This window comes from Diceros bicornis, chromosome 7 (genome assembly GCF_020826845.1).
Source record: "Diceros bicornis minor isolate mBicDic1 chromosome 7, mDicBic1.mat.cur, whole genome shotgun sequence".
NCBI lineage: Eukaryota > Metazoa > Chordata > Mammalia > Perissodactyla > Rhinocerotidae > Diceros > Diceros bicornis.
The window spans coordinates 60,153,364-60,173,086 of NC_080746.1; the positions used below are offsets into that span (position 1 = coordinate 60,153,364).

The following is a 19,723-nucleotide window of genomic DNA, read 5'->3' on the forward strand; positions in this document are numbered from 1 at the left end:
TATGTCAGGTGGTGTGTGATTTTACACTATGGTTGCAGTAAAGTAGAATTATCATCTAAAGTTTTTTATAATTTGAATTATCCAATATTTGTGTGCTATATTAAGTTTTCCTGAAAGAGGGTATATCTATAATAAACATTTTAATGAAATTATATCTTTTAAAATTATATTCCTCACTTAGGAACGATCTCACTTAAAGCAAGAAGCTAATCTTCTTCATGTTTATAGTCTGAATATCTGTCCCAATAACTAGTTTAATGTAAATACTAGATCCATGTTGCTGTTGGATGATGAATAAGAATATAATTTGGGATTGTCATACCCTTGGTTTTATTCCTTCTATTTTTATGGCCACAAAACCCTGAGCTGGTGATGCCTTTTATAGTAACGTGTGCCACTGTCTTATCATCCTCTGTAAAGAAGTGAACGTGTGAAGTGGGGTGGGATAAATAAGACTGCCAAAAGCCGGGGCATAGGGCTGGGAAATGAACTACTGTAGTTGCTGTTGGGTAGTTAGTGACTGTGGTTAATGTGAGGTGAGCCAGGGGACATAATTCTTAGAGATAGCATTCCACAACATTTCTATGTCTATGCCTGGTAGCATTCTTGAACTAACAACTTACCAAAAAGATATCACACATGTAGAGAGAATTAGCCAATGGGGTTTGGAACCACATGTGGCTAGTACCTAGGAAGGTGTTGAATAGGAGATATGAAGGAAGAAAGAGATACGTAAGAATTCTGAGTAATGAGCACGTTTCTCTTGTTGGTTTTATGTAGTTCTTAAAATAATAGGCAAAGTGTCCCTAGGAAATTTTGTTACTGCCTGAAATATGAATGATAAAATTTACTTAAGTTTTATTTATCAATAGTGATGGACATAAATGCCTAGAAAAAAGAAGGATAGAAATGAAACTTATACAGTGGTTACCTATATAGGAGGTGGAAAGACTGGACTTGAGGGAATATATCAAGGAGGACTTTGGGCTTTTCTATAAGCCTTTTATTAATGACAGCATATGTATCATTTCTCATATAACTAAAATTAATTTAAAAACCTTTTAAAAAGTTTTTTTCTTATTATTATGGAAAGCAGAAGGAGAAAAAGGGACAAGATTGGAGACCTAGAGACCTATAAGGAAACTGTGATTTAGTTTAAATATTTTAGTGTCCTAGACTAAGTGCAAAAGTGGAAATGAAGATATATTATAGTGTTAGAATAGACAAGAAATACAGATTCTTTGGATGCAGGAGCAAAGGATGAGTAAGCATTTGAGGATGGTTCATTAGTTTTTGTCTTTGGCATGTGGGAAATTTTTTAAAAATTATGTAATGACAGTTAGTTCTGGGAAACCTATTCGTGGAAAAAAATGGCTTAAATTATTCTTAGCAAAACTGGGCTTTATGCAAACTGGGATAAGTTCTGAGGCTGTGATCTCAGGTGCCAAAATTGCCCTTGGCCTATATGGTTTGGAAAGTCAGAAATATCATCAAATGCTAGATAATATAGGCAGAACAAATAGGATCATTTATAAGGGAGATTTCTTATGTTATACTGGCCAAACATTGAATTGAATTACTTATCACCGAAATTGTTCAGAAGGACTATTTGATAGTCTATCATCTTCAGTTCAATTCAACAACTATCACTGAGTGTCTGCTATGTGAAAGGTCTTCTTCTACATATTATAGCAGCTTCAAAGAAAATCAAGGCTTCCTTTTTTTTTGTTAATTTAGGGAATTTACATTCTTGTGGAAGCTATAATAATAATGATAATAATGTATATTGATACATAAAATACATAGTCAATAATACACAAAGGCAAAAAAGATACAGACAAAGCAACATAAAAGGCAAATTATGGGAGGGAGAGGTCAGCAATCATTGGAGAAATCATGAAAAATGTAATGAAGAGGATATTTGAAGATTAGCCTTGACACATAAGTAAAATTTCAAGGTGGAGGAATGGGTGTTAAGGTTGAAGTGGAGTCAACAGTAAAGGCCACCATCGGAAAGTTGCATATACGCGATGGAGCAGTTAGCTGACTGATTTTCTTAGACTGCAGAGGTATGAAAATGGAAAGAGGTAGATTAAACTTTAAAGGAATTTAAACCTAAATTGTGGAGGAATTTAACTATCATATATATAGGACTTGTTGTTTCATTTATTTGGTGTTTGAGAAATAAACATGCAAGGGATGCTTATTGGTGTTTTTCTTTCGTGAGGAAGATTGGTCCTGAGCTGTCATCTGTGCCAGTCTTCCTCTATTTTATATGTGGGATGCCACCACAACATGGTTTGATGAGCGGTGTGTAGGTCTCTACCCAGAATCAGACCCCGCCAACCCTGGGTCGTTGAATCAGAGCATGAAAACTTAACCACTATGCCATTGGGCCAGCCCCCTTATTATTAAAAACAAAAAAAAATTTGTTTTTAAATTTCATTTGAGTTGGATATTTGGAAAATTAATTCAAAGTGAATGACAGATGGTTTGGGGCAGAAACAGCATAGAGATGGGGGCTCAGTTAGTCATCTATAGGAATGAAAGGCACTAACTGAGAGGTAGTGAGAATCTGAATTAGTATTTTGATGTAGAAAAGATAAGATTGCCTTAGGTAGGATTAACTACATTGTGGAGATGTTTGAATTGGATAATATCTATTTCTATTTAACTCTAAAATTACATAGGTCTATAACTTGAATTTGTGAAAAAATTTCACTGACATTGAAGCAGGTCTTAATAGGAGCAGTAACTGTTAAATATGAGTTCCTTTGGAACATAAAAGTTTGAGCATAGCTTTTTGAATCTGTTTTGTTTTCACACTATAGATTCTTGGATTCATCACAGGGGGAATGAGCAAGTATACATTAGCAATGAGTGTGGGCACATAGGGTGGAGCACATTTTCCAAACCTGTGAACAAAAGACAGGCTGATCAAAGGGATTTAGAATATGGCCACAGCAGTGATATGAGAAATGCAGGTGCTGAAGGCCTTTTTCCTCCTCTCTGGGGAAGCAATGTTGAGAATGGAGCGAATGATCAAGATGTAGGAAAGCAGGATAAAGATAGAGTCCACTCCAACAGTAGAGCTAATTGCGGTTAGTCCAAATGCACTATTGATCTTTGTATCTGAACACAAGAGCTTCATCACATCTGGGTGGAAGCAGTAGGAGTGACAGAGCACAAGGCTGCGCAGAATGATAGATGCTTAAGAAGCAGGACTGGTGGTGTCAGAATGACAGTCCCTCTGGTAATGACTGCCAAATCAATTCTTGTGATCCTTGCATGAGTTAGAATGGTAGCATACCTCAAGGGTTTAGATATGGCCACAAAACAATCAAAGGCCTTAGCCAGGAGCACTGAAGTTTCCACAATAGCGAAGAACAATGAAGAACATCTGTGATAAGCAAGCACTGAAGCTGATTTCCCGGGTGTTGACCCAGAATATTCCCGTTACCGTCACCAGTGTAGAGATGCATAAGCCAATGTCAGTGGTGGACAACATGGAGAGGAAATAGTACATGGGCTCGTGGAGGCTTGGCTCAGTGAGGACTGTGAACAGGATCAAGGTGTTCCCAGAAAGGGCAGTGAAATAGAGGCAGCAGAAGGGAATGGAGATCCAGGCATGGGCCCATTCAAGTCCAGGGACACCAGTCAAGAGAAAAATAAAGTGGAGTCACGGAAGGCACTGTGGTCTGTAACAGCGGAATTCTGTTGTAAGATCTTGAGTTTCTAAATTTAGAATTAAACATTATATTTAGTTAAAGTTTAATAAACATTTTGTGAAGTGCACAAAAGGAAGTTTGGTGGCATCTATATGCACTCAGGTAACCACTTCTAAGATCAATTGATAAACATTATCACCAGCCCTTAAGGCTTCCCACTGCCTCATCCTCGTCAGTATCCTCTCCTATAGTAAGCATTACTTTGACTTCTATTTCCATAATTACTTTTCTCTGTTTTCGATCTTGATGTAAATAGAGTAGTGCAGTGTATACTATTTGCATCTTGCTTCTTTCACTCGATATTATGCCTGTGTGATTCGTCACTGAAATAAGATTAAGTTTAATTAAATTTCAATTTACTTGGGTAAATTTATTTGGTGTTCATCACTTACTATCTTGTACTCTTATCCATATTTTGATTACATTTTTTATGCTTCAACTGGATTGTAAGCTTATACTTATTACTATGGTCTAAGGAGAATAAAGGGTTATTTTTAGCGAAACTTTGCTTAGTAGAATTCTTCGCTCGTAGTAGATATTCACAATACTTTTGCTAATTGATTTTTATTTTATTTGCCCTTCCTGAAATATTCTACTTAACCATGAGTAGGACTTGGCCTAAGAAAATAATTGACTAAGTTTGCCTTGTGATTTTAGATTTATTAAACTCAGGTTCTGAGAGAAAATTTATTTTAACTTAGCAGGGAAACCTCTCTTCCCAATACTACATATACCTAAGAATTCACCCCAAATAATGCCAGTTCATCCTGTCTCATTACATACATTTACTATAGGGAACTAGAGGAGAGATGCTTCAGTTCCTGTGAATCTGTAGCTTGATATTGTTTTTAATTTGTAACAGTAAAATACTTCCTTGTTTATTTACCATTGTGGAACCTGCCTCTGTTATGGTAAAAATTAATGATGATAATAATAAACTTCTTTTGTAACATGTATACGCTGGTCCTTAATTTGACCTTGATCTCTTACAAAGTTATTCAGATATATAATATTGTGAAGGATAAGACCATGTTCCATATAATACTCTAGGTATTTTATGTAGATTATTTCATTTGAGCCTATGAAAAACCTAAGAGAGGTATTTTTATTACAGAAGCATAAATTTGAAAAGTTTGGATAAATTGCCAAAAGTTATAAAATCTGAAAGAGATGACATTAGGAATCAAAAAATAAGACTTTAGAGCCTGTGCTATTAACAACTACACTACATTTTCTAATGATAATAATGACAATACCAATAATAATGATATAATTCTACTTTAACACTATTATAATTCTCTATTAATAAATAAGACAAATGTGTTAGAACTATGTATGTTTGCAAGTCTCTTATTTATCATTTCTATGGTTCAGTGTTGAAACAATTTTATTTCAAGATTGCCTATGTTCTGTATGATATGTAAATAAATTGATGAGACAATATTAGCAAATGGTAAATTCTTAAGCATAATATTGGATGCTATAATTCAAATTAATCCATGGTTGATATAGCATGTTTATTATAATAATGAAACTATTGCTCAAAATATATTTTTAACTTCTTTAAGATTTCCATTGTTCCTTTAGAAGCCATCCAAAATTATTTTCATTAATATGCCCATTTTTATAAATTTTATCATCTGACTACATAACTTGTGGATGTAGATAAAAATAAGTTAGACTATTTCTCCAAACATGTTACCCATTTCTACATAGTTTCAATTCCAGAGGCATTCCATAAACAATAGTTTTATTCATTTATTTTCCTACTTTAAAGCATTTCTCTTTATCCCACGTTAATCTCTTAAATATGAGGTCCATATATTTAACTCTTTGATTTCTCCACTTAAATATCTCAACATCAACTCAAGCACAACATGACTGCATCTGAATTAGTGTCCACAGCCCCCACAATTGTGAATTCTATTTTCCCCATTTTAATTAATAGCTCTATAGATCTATGGTAGCTTATGTATCAGGTTGCCTAATGCAGAAAGCTGAATGTCCTCTCATCTCCCATCTGTTGATCAATTTTTGTCTCTATTGCAACTCTTTCTAATTTGTGCTGCATGTTGCTCTCTGAGTTTTCTTTCTAAAATTTAAAATAAACTTCCATTTTAAAGTAACTTTAGCTAGTATTACTGGAAACAGTCTCTCCCAATTTTCTATTAAATTTTCAAAAAAAATTAAAGGGAAAAAGGAATAGACCAAAGAAATACTAATGTTAAAACTGATAGATGTCCTACATCCAGAATGTTTTGAGAGTGATTAACCACTCCTAAGTAAGGAATATGGAGTTGGATTGAGTGGAAGTATAAGACAGCACTTAACACCATTACCACAGTCTACACTCAGGAATCCAGAGTCTGCATCAAAATAAAAAATGAAGACCAGGCATCTCTTTTTGTAAGATGCCTTACTACAAGTTGACCAAGGACATTTTCCTTGTACCAGGTATCTCATCACAAGAGAATCAGCCAAAGATAACGGCGTAAGGGGTGGCATTGGTAGAGACGCATTGAATTTTGAAATGAATATTCACTGAAGTACATTTTTGTCAACAAAAAAGAAAACAGAAAAAAATCTGGCAACAGCACATTTTGGGAATTTAGGTTTTAATTTCCTCTAACATTTCAAATTGGCCAAGAACCAGACAGTGTTGGTGGCATGGGTGTTCCCGTAGTGAAATTGTAGGCTGCTAGGAACTGGGAAATGGATCACAAACTGCACTCCACATAATCGTGCTTGTTGAGACGGTAGCCATGAGGAAGACACACACATGGTCAATTGGGAAAAAAAAGTGTGAAAAGATCTTGCTTTGCACTAGTAAGTGTATAAATGAAAAAAAAACCCTGCTAGCATGAAATCTTTAAAACGTTGCGTAAATAGAAAAAGGGAACAACATCTGGAAAATTCAGCATAGAAGCATATATGAATATGTAATAATGTCTGTAAATCACATAGCACATTTCCTTTCACATCGTAACGACTCAGTCATCGTCATCACAGATGTCAAAACCTCTGTGAACTAAGAAAATATCCTAAGGTAATTCAGGCAATGGCATCATACAGCATTACGAAAGAAAGAGAAAACAAAGGAAAGAAAGACCAAAGTAATGAGATAAGGGAAATATAATAGAATTAAAGCAAATGTTAGATATAATCAAAAACAGAATTGAGGTAAAATAATTTAAATCAGTTCAATTTGAAGAATGCATTTGAAAAATCCTCCCGTAATGCATAGGAAGAAATAGTGAAAAGAAAATAATGAGAAAATAATGATTGAGAAGGACAAAAAATGAAAAGCCAACATACAGATAATTAATGTCCCAGGAAAAATAAACCAAAACAAGTGGAAGAAAAATGACTGTTCCAAATAACAGGCTGCAGTGTTTGGAGATTGAAAGAGCTCATTATATCCCAGGTAAAATCAGTGAAGATGGAAATATACACAAAATATTTGATTTACAATCTTTTTAAAAAACCTACAAGTTTTCAGGCTGAAAAAAGTAAGACTCCTATAAAGAAATTAAAATCAGGCTGGTTTTACAAATAAAACAAAAGAAAACACTTTAAAAAATATTTTATTCACCATGCAGAAAGAATGAAATATGTAAGAAAAAAATTACAAAAAAATGAGCAAGATTTGTACAATGAAGATGACAAAATACTGCTGAGAGAAAATAAAAAAATATGTAAATAATCGGAGAGACATATGCTCATGGATTAGAAGCCTAAATATTTTTAAGACGGCTATGGATCCGTAAAGGATTCATAAATTCAATGTAGTATCAGCAGAATTCATTTTTTTTTGTAGAAATTAACTCTGATTCTAAAATTTATAGGGACATTTAGAAGACTTATAATGAACAAAACAATTTTAAAAAAGAAGAACCAAATTAGAGTATTTATACTACCAGATTTCAAAACTTTATATTAAATCAACATAATCAAGACACAGGACACAAGGATCATCATATAGATCAATAGAATAAAATTGAGATTCTAGATTTAAACCCTTACATATGGTAAATTGATTTTCAACAAAGGTGCCAAGACAATTAAATGAGGGAAAGGATAGACTTTCAACAAATGGTGCTAGAACAATTGGATATTCCTATGCAAAAATAAAAATAAGAACTTAGACCTTACCTCACATTGTCCTCAAAATTAACTCCAAAGGGGTCATAGACCTAAAGGTAAGAGCTAAACATCTGAAATTTCTAGAAAATAATATAGGAGAATATTTTGTGACTGTGGGTTAAGAAAAACATTCTTAGATACCACAGTGAATGTATGATCCATTAAAAAAAACTGATCACTGTCAGACTTCTGCCAAAAAAAAAAAAATGCAATTCAAAAGTCCCCTTTAAGAAAATAAAGACAAACCGCAGACTGGGAGAAAGCATTTACATGAAAAACTTGTATCCAGAATATGTAAAAAACTCTTACAGCTCAATAATAAGACAAACAATCCAATTAAAAATGGGCAAAAGATTTGAACAGATATTTCACCAAAGATATACAAATGGCTAATAAGCACAGGAAAAGATGATCTACGTCACTGGTCATTAGGAAAGTGAAAATTTAAAATGCATTGAGATATTGCTATAAGCAAAAAGAAAAATAGTATCAAGTCTTGGCAAGCATGTGGAGAAACTGCAAACATCATATTTTGCTGGTGGAAATGTAAAAAGGTTCAGCCACTATGAAAAACAGATAGGCAGATCCTTAAAAAGCTAAACATAAACTTAAGGTATGAGTCAGAAATTCTACTCCTAAGAGTCTACCAAAGAGAAATAAAAGCCTTTGTATACGCAAAACTTACACACGAATATTCATAGCAGTATTATTCATAATAGCCCTGAATTGGAAACAACTCAAATGTCCATCAACCAGTTGAATGGTGAACAAAATGTGAAACACCAATACAATGGAGAACCACTCAGCAATAAAAAGGAAAAAAATATTATTACAGGCTACAAATGAGTATATCTCAAAAATCTTATGCTAAATGAAAGAAACAAGAAGCAAAAGACTACATACTGTGTTATGCACCATTATGAATAATCCAGAAAAGAAAATTTTTAAACACAGAAAGTATTTGCCTCTGCCTGAGGGCAGGAGTGGGATTATCTGCAAAATGGCATGAGGGGTGATAAAAAAGTGTTCTAAAACTGAATTGTACTCATGATTGTACATATTTAGAAGTTTAGTAAAAATCTTTGACTTGTATTATTTTTATACTGTGTAAGTTAATGCTCAGAGGAGAGACTTTGTAGTATACTTTTTATGACATGTAAGTAATAGTTCAAAAAAACTTAAAAATAAGGCTGGATTTAAATTTCTTTCATGACATATTGAGTGTCAGAAAGCAATAGATTCACTTCAGTAGAATTTCTGGCAAAATCTGATATCCAGCCCAGTTAGTTCTATTGGAAAAAGTAAAAGATATGTAAAAGCTCAGAAAATAAACCCACCACATAATCTTCTTTAAAATAAAATGTGAAGTATTGAAATGTTTCCTTGTTGAGAATTGACTGCAAGCTGAAACAAACAAACAAGGCCAAGAATAGAAATTCACCGTCTGAAAGGATCGACAGAGACATATACCAGCATAGAAGAATTTGCCATGATTACTAAAAGAATCAGTAATACAGAGAATTGTATCTAATTTATTATATTAGATGCGGATATAATTAAGATAATTTAGTACCTTTATGGAAACAAATACAACCCTGGGAAAATTAAAAGTACAGGAAGAGACCTAGGTAAACATTTAGGTAAGTTTAAAGGAAGCTTCTTAAACCAGTAGTAATAGAGTGAGTTATTGAATAAAAGGAGTAGGATAAACTGACTATCCATTTGAAAAAAATATAATAAAACATACACCACAACGTGTTTAAATTAATTCCAGATGGTTAAATGTTTAATTATGAATAAATAAAATACATTTTAGAGTAAAATGCAGGTAAATATTTATATAATCCTTGAGTGAGAATTATCTAATGATGACATCAAAGATGTAAACCATAGAGGTACCGATTGATATATTTGATTTGTTAAAATACAAAGAATTGTTTTATGGCAAAAAAAAAACCTTCCACATAATTAAAAGGGTTATTACAAATTGGGGGAAATATTTGACGCATATACAATATTCAGTTGGAAATTGTGCCCATTGTAGGGCAGTAAAAAACGACAATATAAAAAATGAGCAAAAGGCATTAAAATGGAATTCCCCAAAGAAGAATTCTAGAAATACAGGAAGAATATGCGATTTCACCATCAGCCAAAGGAAAACTCATTAAAATGCTTGCTTTCAATCAACTAATTTACAAAAATTAGTAAGGATTGTTGGGCTACAGGAGAACTGCACTTTCATATGGTGAAGAGTGATTGGGTAAAAGGTCCATTGGTCACAGATTTTGCTGTGATTAGCTAAACGATGAAAACAAAACATCTATATGGTATTTGGAATTTCTAAATAGGCATTAGGCCAATGGAAGTGAACAAAACAGTGAGAAGTCCTAACTATATCAGGATCTGGGTGGGTGTAGAGATCAGGGACCAGGGGTAAGTGGGGAGGGTCTTACCTTTCAAGATGTGGAGAATTAGAAGGGATACAAACAGAGATCTTGAAGAAGCAATGCCAGAAGACTAGGTGAGTTATTGTCTCTAAGTTCACTTTCAAGAAATTCTTCCTTGTGTTTAAACTCAATTACTCATGATGCAGCTTAAAGTCATCTGACTCATTTTATTATAGATACAATCAAATACTGTCTGATCTGAGAACAGCTACTTGACTTGGCCTTTAGACAAGGAGGAAAGACTTCTCTCACCCTCATTTAGAGTGGGTGTATGCAGGCCATTTACCTCTACGTGAATGAAGAATTTTATAAGGAAACTAATGGAGTAGTCATTTACCCAACTGGGATAAACACATTCTGGGGGATTTCTGTGCCAATGTGTTGTGCTTTACCTCTCTGCCCCCAGGTTAGTTGGATGGCATCAGGTAATGTGGATGCTAAGACAAGTGGAAAAGAACCAAGCAAAGAACAATAAACATGTTGACGCAGTAACTCTGTTTACATGTTTTAATTAAAAATGGAATTGAATCATTACCTTAAACATGGATACAGCATTTAAGATGAGGATTCAGTATTTCCTCTTGATTTTTATTCTGCTATGTGTTTCTTGTCGATAATCTATTACATGGATTTTTGTGTACAAGTAAGTGGAATAACACATGTTTTGAAAGTATCTCCAGGTAATAGCCTAGTCTCTGTTATGTAGTACGTATGCATTAAATATTTGTTAAATGAGCAAATACATTCCTAAAATTCAGAACTAAGCAGTAAAATAGAATTACAAATTCAAGTGGCTTGACAGAGGTGGTCCATTCAATAGAAGAAGGTAGATTTGGCAGTATGGCAACTCCAGTGAAAGTAACTTCCAGAAAAAAAATTATGTTAATTAGGATTATATTAATTAGCATCTGTATAGTGATTAATGTTTTGCAAGTAATTTCAGGTACATTATTTTTTTTAGTCTTAGTTATTCAGGGAAAAACAAACATTTTTTATTTACCTGACATGTACTGATGAACACAGTGCTTGACACAAAATCAGTAGTTGATAGTGTTTATCAAATTAATTTATCCCTCACTCTTGAATTTCTCTTTCACAGTATAGAAAAGAGAATCATATAAAGAAGCAAAATAAAAGTAATTTTATTCAACCTTGTTTGGTTGATGGCTAGGTTAATTATCTAATAAAATTGGTTAAATACACGGGTCATAAAAATAATTTTAACCTATATTGAACATTTTCTTTCAACCTAAAACTTATATACGTGATTTATTCATCATCATTAGATGTAGATTTTGAGCCTTCTAATGTAGTTCTGCAAATTGGAATTCCATATTATCTTCTTTTCTTAAACCATATCTTTAATACACGGTATATAACTTCCATTATAATAATAATGACTATTAAGAAAAAACAAGTAGCCTACAGTTCACTTATTGGGGGCAATGTGGACTTGCTAATTGGAGAATAAGCTATGAATGTTCAACTGGCTGCAAGCGTCAGTCAGTATATTTTACAGAGAAAATAAAGATTGCTGGTTAATTTAGCAAGTTGATTCAGTAGAACTTGCATGGAAATCTCTTTTTTAAACTACTTTATTGAGGTATGATTGACATATAAAAAGCTGTATTTATTCAGTGTATACAATTCGATGAATTTGGGGGTAACAATAGCACCATGAAAACATCATCACCATCAATACTGTAAACACATCCATCACCTCCCAAAATTTCTTCCCACCTCTTTTATTATTATTATTTTTTATAGTAAGAACACAACATAATATCTACCCTCTGAGAAAATTTAAGTGTACAATACAATATTGTTAGCTATAGAACAACAGGTACATGAAAAGGTGCTCAATATTATTAATCATCAGGGAAATGCAATTCAAAAGGACAACGAGATATCACCTCACACTTGTTAGGATGCCTATTATCAAAAAAACAAAAGATAACAAATATGGCAAGAAAGAGGAGAAAAGGGAACCCTGGTACACTATTGGTGGGAATTTAAATTGGTACAGACATTATAGAAAACAGTATGCAGGTTCCCCAAAAAAGTAAACAGAATTACCAGATGATCCAGCAATCCCACTTCTGGGTATTTATCCAAAGGAATAAAAATCAGGATCAAAGAGATATTTGCACTCCAATGTTTACTGCATGGAAATCTTTGTATTTATAATTTTGTTATACATTTCTAGAAAAATGAAAAGACAGGGAAAAAAAGAGACTCAACAATGATGGTAGGTAAATACTTGAAGCATTTCCATCGTTGAGAGAAGCATCACAGAATTCCAAGAATACTGTGTTATACGACCAGAAATCCAAAAACTTTTCTCTGCTATTAACTATGTGGCTCAAAGAAAAGAAGTCATAGCTAAAAGGATCAGTTTTTTTATCTGCAGAATAAAATGATGAACTTGATAATCTCTGAAAATTTTAAAGAAAAGTACACAGGATTAGGATTTAGTGTTTTCTTGGCTGGTGGAGTTTGTTTACAATTTGGACAGCAAGAGAAGCTATTGAAAGTTCTTTTAAGCTATGTGATTCTATCATAAGATTAGTCTGACAATTGCAGAGGATAAATTACAATGAGGAGACACAAAGGTAGGGCCACCGGATAGAATCTGTCTATCCTAAAGAGAGATTCTGAAGGCACAGAATAGTGGTGTCAGAGGTGAGAAAACATATTGAGTGCAGCATCAAAGATGTTACATTTATGCTATAAGGTAACAATTTCAATGATGAAGATAGAGAGGAAGGACAAAAGTGACATAAGTAAATCAGTCTTGGTTGGCTGAAAGAAGGGTGACATTGCAAAGGGAGATCAAAAGTTTTTAGTTTTGATCAAATAGAAATTTAAACAGAAAGACATGTTTCCAAGGTTCAGAGGATCACTTGGTCAAGTTTTTTCAAAGAAGGAAAACTTTTAATCACCTTACATCCTTCATTATCAGAAATAATTTCACTCATCAACAGAAGGATCAGATGGTTTTTAAAAGAAACAAAACAAATCTGATTTGGGACTTGCTGAATTTGTTGTACTGATGGGGCATTTGGATCATTTTGATAGGAAGACACAGTTACAAATGATTCATGAGAGTACGTGTCCTAGGAGTGCATGTTTTATTTATTTTTACACATAGTAGTTATTGATACATAGTCACTGAATAAATAAATAATGAACAAATAAATGTATAATTTTGTGGAAATTAGTTTTGAATAATGGATTTCTGTTCTGTTTAAAACAACATAGAACAATGAGTACAGAAACATAGATTGAGGTTACCATAGACATTTAGTAATTGTTTTGGCATATTTTATTTAATTCTCATAAATTGTCCCAGGCTAAGAATTATTAGTTTTCTTAAAAGTTTAATGGTGTATAGCACTATCAGTTATTAGTAGCAAATTTGTACAACAGTCATTGTCAGAATAAGTAATTCTTTGATATAATAAACATGAAAGTTTTATGAAGGATATAAATCATAAAAGAGAGACATTTTATTGTTTCTATGCCTAACAAAGTAAGTTTTTTATCTTGATTACTTTTTAATCTTTCTTCAAAATATCTGAATCTATCTTCGTTGGCCCCCAGGAAAGACATGCCGTGCTAACACATGTGTTTGCTCTTTGTAATTTTATGTAAATATTTGTTATTCATCTAATCAGTGATTTTGTCATCCTTGGTACTTTTGCCTGGAACAGTTTTACTAACGGGAAATTTTAAAGTTGAAAATATTCTTCTGTTTAGTCAGTCATTTAATCCCCAGAATCATAACCCTCACATAAAAAACATTTGTCATTAATCAAATGATCTTAATGTGCTTTTTCAAATAAAGATTGGGTATTAGAGTGGTGTTGGGAAGTTCTTTAGTAAAAACATTTCGCTTTTTATGATAACAGCCTCAAACATAGAGGTGAACCCAATATACTGGGCCTGTACACATGAACCTGGTCGATCAATACTAGAGACTTAGATAGCTGACCCAAGCAGGGCCAATCAGATGCTCTCTCATGAGAATTTTTAACCTTATATTTCAAAATGATTTCTGAGGTAGAGAAAAGCTGCAGAAAAGAATACTAAAATTTTCATTTATCCTTCATCCTGATACTCCATTTCCTGAGTATTTGAAACTTCAAGGGAGGCGCATGAAGACTGGGAACTGACAGACAGTTCAACTTCTGAGCAGCTCATAGCTGCTCTGGCTTCTCTCTCTTAAGGTTTGATTTTTGGCTCCTCCTTGTATTGCCCAACATAGTTTCCTCTTAATTTGATAAACGTGTAGGTTATTAATTGTACCCTTCACATTTTAGATTATGGAGAACAGCAGTCCTAGCTGCTGAGTTCTTAAATCCATCATCACGTTTCAAGGAGGCCACATTTCCTATGAGCTGCTTCCAGCCAATGAGTAAATGTGGCAGAGCCTTTCCAGGAAGGCACAAAGGCACCTCTGACAGGTGATTTTGACTTGAGGATACCAATGGCCTTGACTAACTCTGTTTAGAACTGCACTATAGTCTAAGATGATTTTTTCTACCAAAATTTTTTCTTTCTTTCTCTCCTTAACTCAAAGTTAACCTTATATCAACGTATGACAGCCTCCTTTCAACCTCCTTCTTGTCCATTCTTGTCTTCTTTTTGTAATAAATCTTACCTAGCCCCTCACTGACTTCATATTGAATTTGCCCCAGGATCTCATGCTTTATTTATCATCCTCACAACTACTTGCATGTTAAGCTGTCCTGTCTGCTATTTGGACTTCGGTGGTTCTTATGATAATTGCAGCCCCTTGGGTTTTTTTGGTGATTAACCACTGCAATCTGGCCTCTATTAGGTCAAGGCCTCATGATATGCATGGATATTAATGAACCTGGGTCTGTGACTGCATCTCCTACTGTCATCCCTGGTCAACAGAGGAGAGCCACTTCTCAACTTCTCAGTGATGCTGGTATCATTTTCACAGCTTATTCCTAATGGCCTTGAGGAATGTGTGTCCTCTGGGCCTCTCATGGAGCTGACCCTTGGGTGGGTCTTCTGGGTTTATGTAATATATCCATCCCAGCATGCTCACGTTCCTCACTCATTTTATTCTATCGGTAAAAGAATGGCTCATAAAAGTAGTGGAATGATTAAATCATTCCATTGTAATCATCTGATTACAATGTAGATTAAAAGCAAAAGTAGAATGAATGTGGTATTTTAGAGTGGGAAGTAGCATGATTCAACATGAAATTAACATGTTGTATGAGAGGAATGGTGAGGATACAAGTCTAGTTGGAAATCTGGGTAATGAAGTTAATGAGAAAGCCTTTTACCACAAGGCTGAGAGACTTCAACAAGATCTATCCTTCTGAAGGAAATATTTTGATTCTTTTTTTACCCATAAATTGATCAGATGGCAGTATGCTAGATGGATCAATTGAAGGGAGAGAAAAGGAAGAGAACACAACAGATGTACATAAATGAAAGATTTGTGGCATACGTAGTGTATGGAAAAACAGTAAAAACAAGGATATGTCTTCACATGCACACTGCTGTTTTTTTTCTTTCTTGTCACCCTATTTTATTTCTACATGTGATGTATGGGATGAGCTACTCAGATCCTCAAGACTCTGCTATGAATATCTTTTTAATGGTGCCCTCTTGAGCTACTGAAATTTATTAGAATGTTAATTTAATAAATTTACCTCAAACACTTTCTACATACTAAGCCAAGTACTAGTATTTCCTTTAATAAATTATACTAACATATATATGTAGTATCCTAGACGTTTTGCAGACTGACAATACAACTCAAACTAAATGAAATTATCCAAGTTTTTGCTTGCACATTATAAAACTCTCCAAATACATTTCCTCTTTCCCATGCTCTTGTTCTCTTGCTCAGTTCCAGCTAGAGTTCTCCAATGCTGTTTAGTCTTTTCTTTAGTTTTCTTTAGTTGAACCAAAAACTAAGAGCACACTTTGTAATGCTGTAGCCCTTTCAGCTTCTCAAAGTATAAGTCCCTGAACTTTAATATTCTTATGCATTCTATCTTTCTGAGGATCCAAGTAGCCAACAGGCATGTAGAATTACCACAACAAAAGTCTCCACATATAAAATTCAGGAAATACAACCAAATTTCTAAACTAAATCTACAAATCAATTCATTTTAAAACAGCATTGTTCAAGCAAAAGATGTTCTTTAAGAAACTAATACAAATCTTATAACCAAAATTTCTTCGAAAGAATCTGATGGATAGAGAAAACAGAATAAAAAAGAAAGAAAAGTTTTGTGTTTTCATATTCTTCAATGTTATGTCCAGATGGGACCTATGAATTTAAAACTCAGGAGAGTATTCTTCATGTAGAGTAAAATGGTGACACAATAACCCTTACATTCTTCCACAGAATTGTTTCCAAAATACCCTTCTCCTCTATTTACCTTTGAAAGCATTTTCAACTCAGATGACAACACAAACAAGGAGTATAATTTTGTATTATCAACAATCACAATATTTAGTACATTATTGTGTAATTTTTTATGTCGCTACTTTACATGCTAGATTTTAAGATTTTAAGTGCTGGAGAATATGTTCTATTAATGTTTAAATTTCTATTACTTCTTACAAGGCCAAATGTAAAATAAGCCCCCAGTCACTTGTGCGTCAGTAAACTGAACCTCTGAAAAAAAAAAATGTCCTTATTTGAAGTGTTTGTACTGATTTCAAGCTGCCGATATGACATAATTGAACGCAGAGTTGAGGAGAAATGCATATTACAGCCTCATAGAAGCTGGCGAGAGCTAGCTCCATCACATTGCTGCCCTCATTGTGGTGTACATGAAGCATCGCTCCTATCTATTACCACTTTTCCAACTGCAATAAAATTGATGTGACTTCCATCAGGTTTGCCTCTCCATTTTTCTCTGCATTTTTCTACCATTTTATACAACTGTATTTTAAGCTTCAACCTGCCTCTTAAATTGATATAGTTACCATAATCTCTTTTAGGAACAAAATATTTTAGGTCTAGCTATGTATGTGTTTATAGGCTGAGTATCATGAATTATTTTCGTTCTTTGATTAGTTCTTTAATTGGTTAAGAGAACCATAGGAGGTCTTTCACAGCATTTGTGAAAAATCTGAAATTTTATGGAAAATAATATGAGTATGCTTATATGTGATTTTTTTGTGGAGAAGAGTTCGTGGATTTCACTAGATTCCTAAGGGGACGTTGTGCAGAAAAAGGTTAAGAACCTCTACCCCAAACATCCTTACATTCTACAGTACTTCATAATCTTTTCCAGTTCTCCAAATTTCCCATTTCCTGTAATGAATTAGCAACCGTCTTTAATCCTTGAAGCTTTTCTGTTGACTATCCAGTACTGGATACAGATCTATGGCTTACATGCCATGACATATCTATTTCTACCTTTTGAACTATTAATTATGAATGAAGAAAATAAGCTAAAGTATACTCTAAGAAGGACAACACATCTCTTTAAAGGCATGATATATGGACACAGAGATTCAGTTCTAACTTTTGATCTTATAACATATTTCCTACATGCTTTTGGCAGAGTATACACCAGTGAAGAACATCACGTCTAAGATACAGAAAGCCTGGATTCAAATCTCAACCCTGATCCATGTTAGATGTCTGGCTTTTGATGGTCTCTAGGACTGAGTTTCTTCATCTCTGAAATATAACTAATAATATGACATATTTCATTGAGCTGTTTTGAGGAATAAATGGAAAATGTCTTAAAAGCTGTTAGCAGAGGGGCTGGCCCCATGGTCTATTGGGTAAGTTTGGCGTGCTCAGCTTTGGCAGCCCAGGTTCAGTTCACAGGCATGGACCTACACCACTCATCGGCAGCCATGCTGTGGCAGCAACCTACACACAAAATAGAGGAAGATTGGTGCAGATGTTAGCTCAGGGCAAACCTTCCTCAAGGGAAAAAAAGAGGATGATTGGCAACAGAAGTTATCTCAGGGCGAATCTTCCTCAGCAGAAAAAAAAAGAAAAGCTATTAGTAGAATGCTTAGTATAAAATAAAAGTCACTAAATCTTAATTAATTACTGTATTATTTTTATTATTTCTTTATTACTATTTTAGCATTTCCGTTGTTGGACTAGAAAATGTTAGGGGTATATCATACTTATATTTATGACTGAAATCACAAAAATTCTCACTAAATATTTGTTGAATACATGAAAAAAAATGAGAAAAAATATCTGATAGGCAGTAACCTACCAGGCTTGCTTTTCTACATGGAAAGCTGTGTTTGCTGGTTGTTCTCAAGCAATCATCTCTGTTTATTTTGTAAGGAGAAGACTCCAAATAGCCTTGGGAATCTGCTTTGTTTTTACACTATAGATGATGGGGTTGAGCACAGGGGGCAAAAGCAGGTATATATTGGCCATCATAGAACGGACCACTTTGGGTGCTGTTCGACCATAGCGATGCACCAAGGACAGGCTCATCATGGGAATGTAGAAAATAGCAACTGCTCCAATGTGGGAGACACAGGTGCTAAAGAACTTGTGTCGTTCTTCAGGGGCTGCAATGCTGAGGACAGAGCAAATGATCAAGATATAAGACAGGATGATGCACGGCATATCTATTCCTGTGGTCAGGATGAGATCAATTAATCCACAGATGCTGTTGGCCCGAGTATCTGAACATGCTAATTTAATCACATCTGGATGGTAACAGCAGGAGTGTGAAAGGACATTCACTCTACAGAAATTGAGGGGCTTAAGGAGCAAGAGTAGTGGCACTATTAATATTACAGTGCGTATAATCATTAAGAGACCCATCTGAATGATTCTGGAATTAGTGAGAATGGTAGTATACCTCAGAGGATCACAGATAGCCACATAGCGGTCGAAAGCCATAACCACTAGCACCCCAGATTCCATGAAGGTAAATCCATGAAGAAAAAACATCTGAACAATGCAGGTATCCAGACTGATTTCACTTGCATCAAACCAGAGGATGCCTAATGTTGTTGACATTGTAGAAACAGTCAAGCCCAAGTCAGCAGCTGACAACATGGAGAGGAAATAGTACATGGGCTCATGGAGAGTCTGCTGGGTAATGACGAACAGCAGGATCATGCTGTTCCCAGAGAGGGCAATGGCATACAGACAACAGAAGGGAATGGAGATCCAGGCACGGACAGACTCTAGTCCAGGAATGCCAGTCAATAAGAAGGTTGGCAACTTAGATGTCAAGTTACTTAAGATATCCATGTTGTTTTGGATTTGTAGCATTTGTCCTCAGAATGCTCACATACTATAGAAATAATAAATTACACTGTTATACAAAAATGTCTAGATAAATTTCTTTTGGGTAGGAGAGGTTATCTAAGGTCATTGATAAGTGATGTATCATTCAGAAATCTCTA

At 34.3% G+C, this 19,723-nt stretch overlaps 1 protein-coding gene and 1 pseudogene across 1 annotated transcript; both read right to left on the minus strand.

The window, feature by feature from the left end:
- Nucleotides 1-2,758: 2,758 nt before the first annotated feature.
- On the minus strand, nucleotides 2,759-3,664 carry LOC131409025 (olfactory receptor 51F2-like; annotated as a pseudogene).
- Nucleotides 3,665-18,629: 14,965 nt separating this feature from the next.
- Nucleotides 18,630-19,589, minus strand: LOC131407975 (olfactory receptor 51F1-like). Its single transcript, XM_058544558.1, has one exon. It carries the CDS (start codon nucleotides 19,587-19,589, stop codon nucleotides 18,630-18,632), a length of 960 nt encoding a protein of 319 aa, XP_058400541.1.
- Between the last annotated feature and the right edge of the window lie 134 nt (nucleotides 19,590-19,723).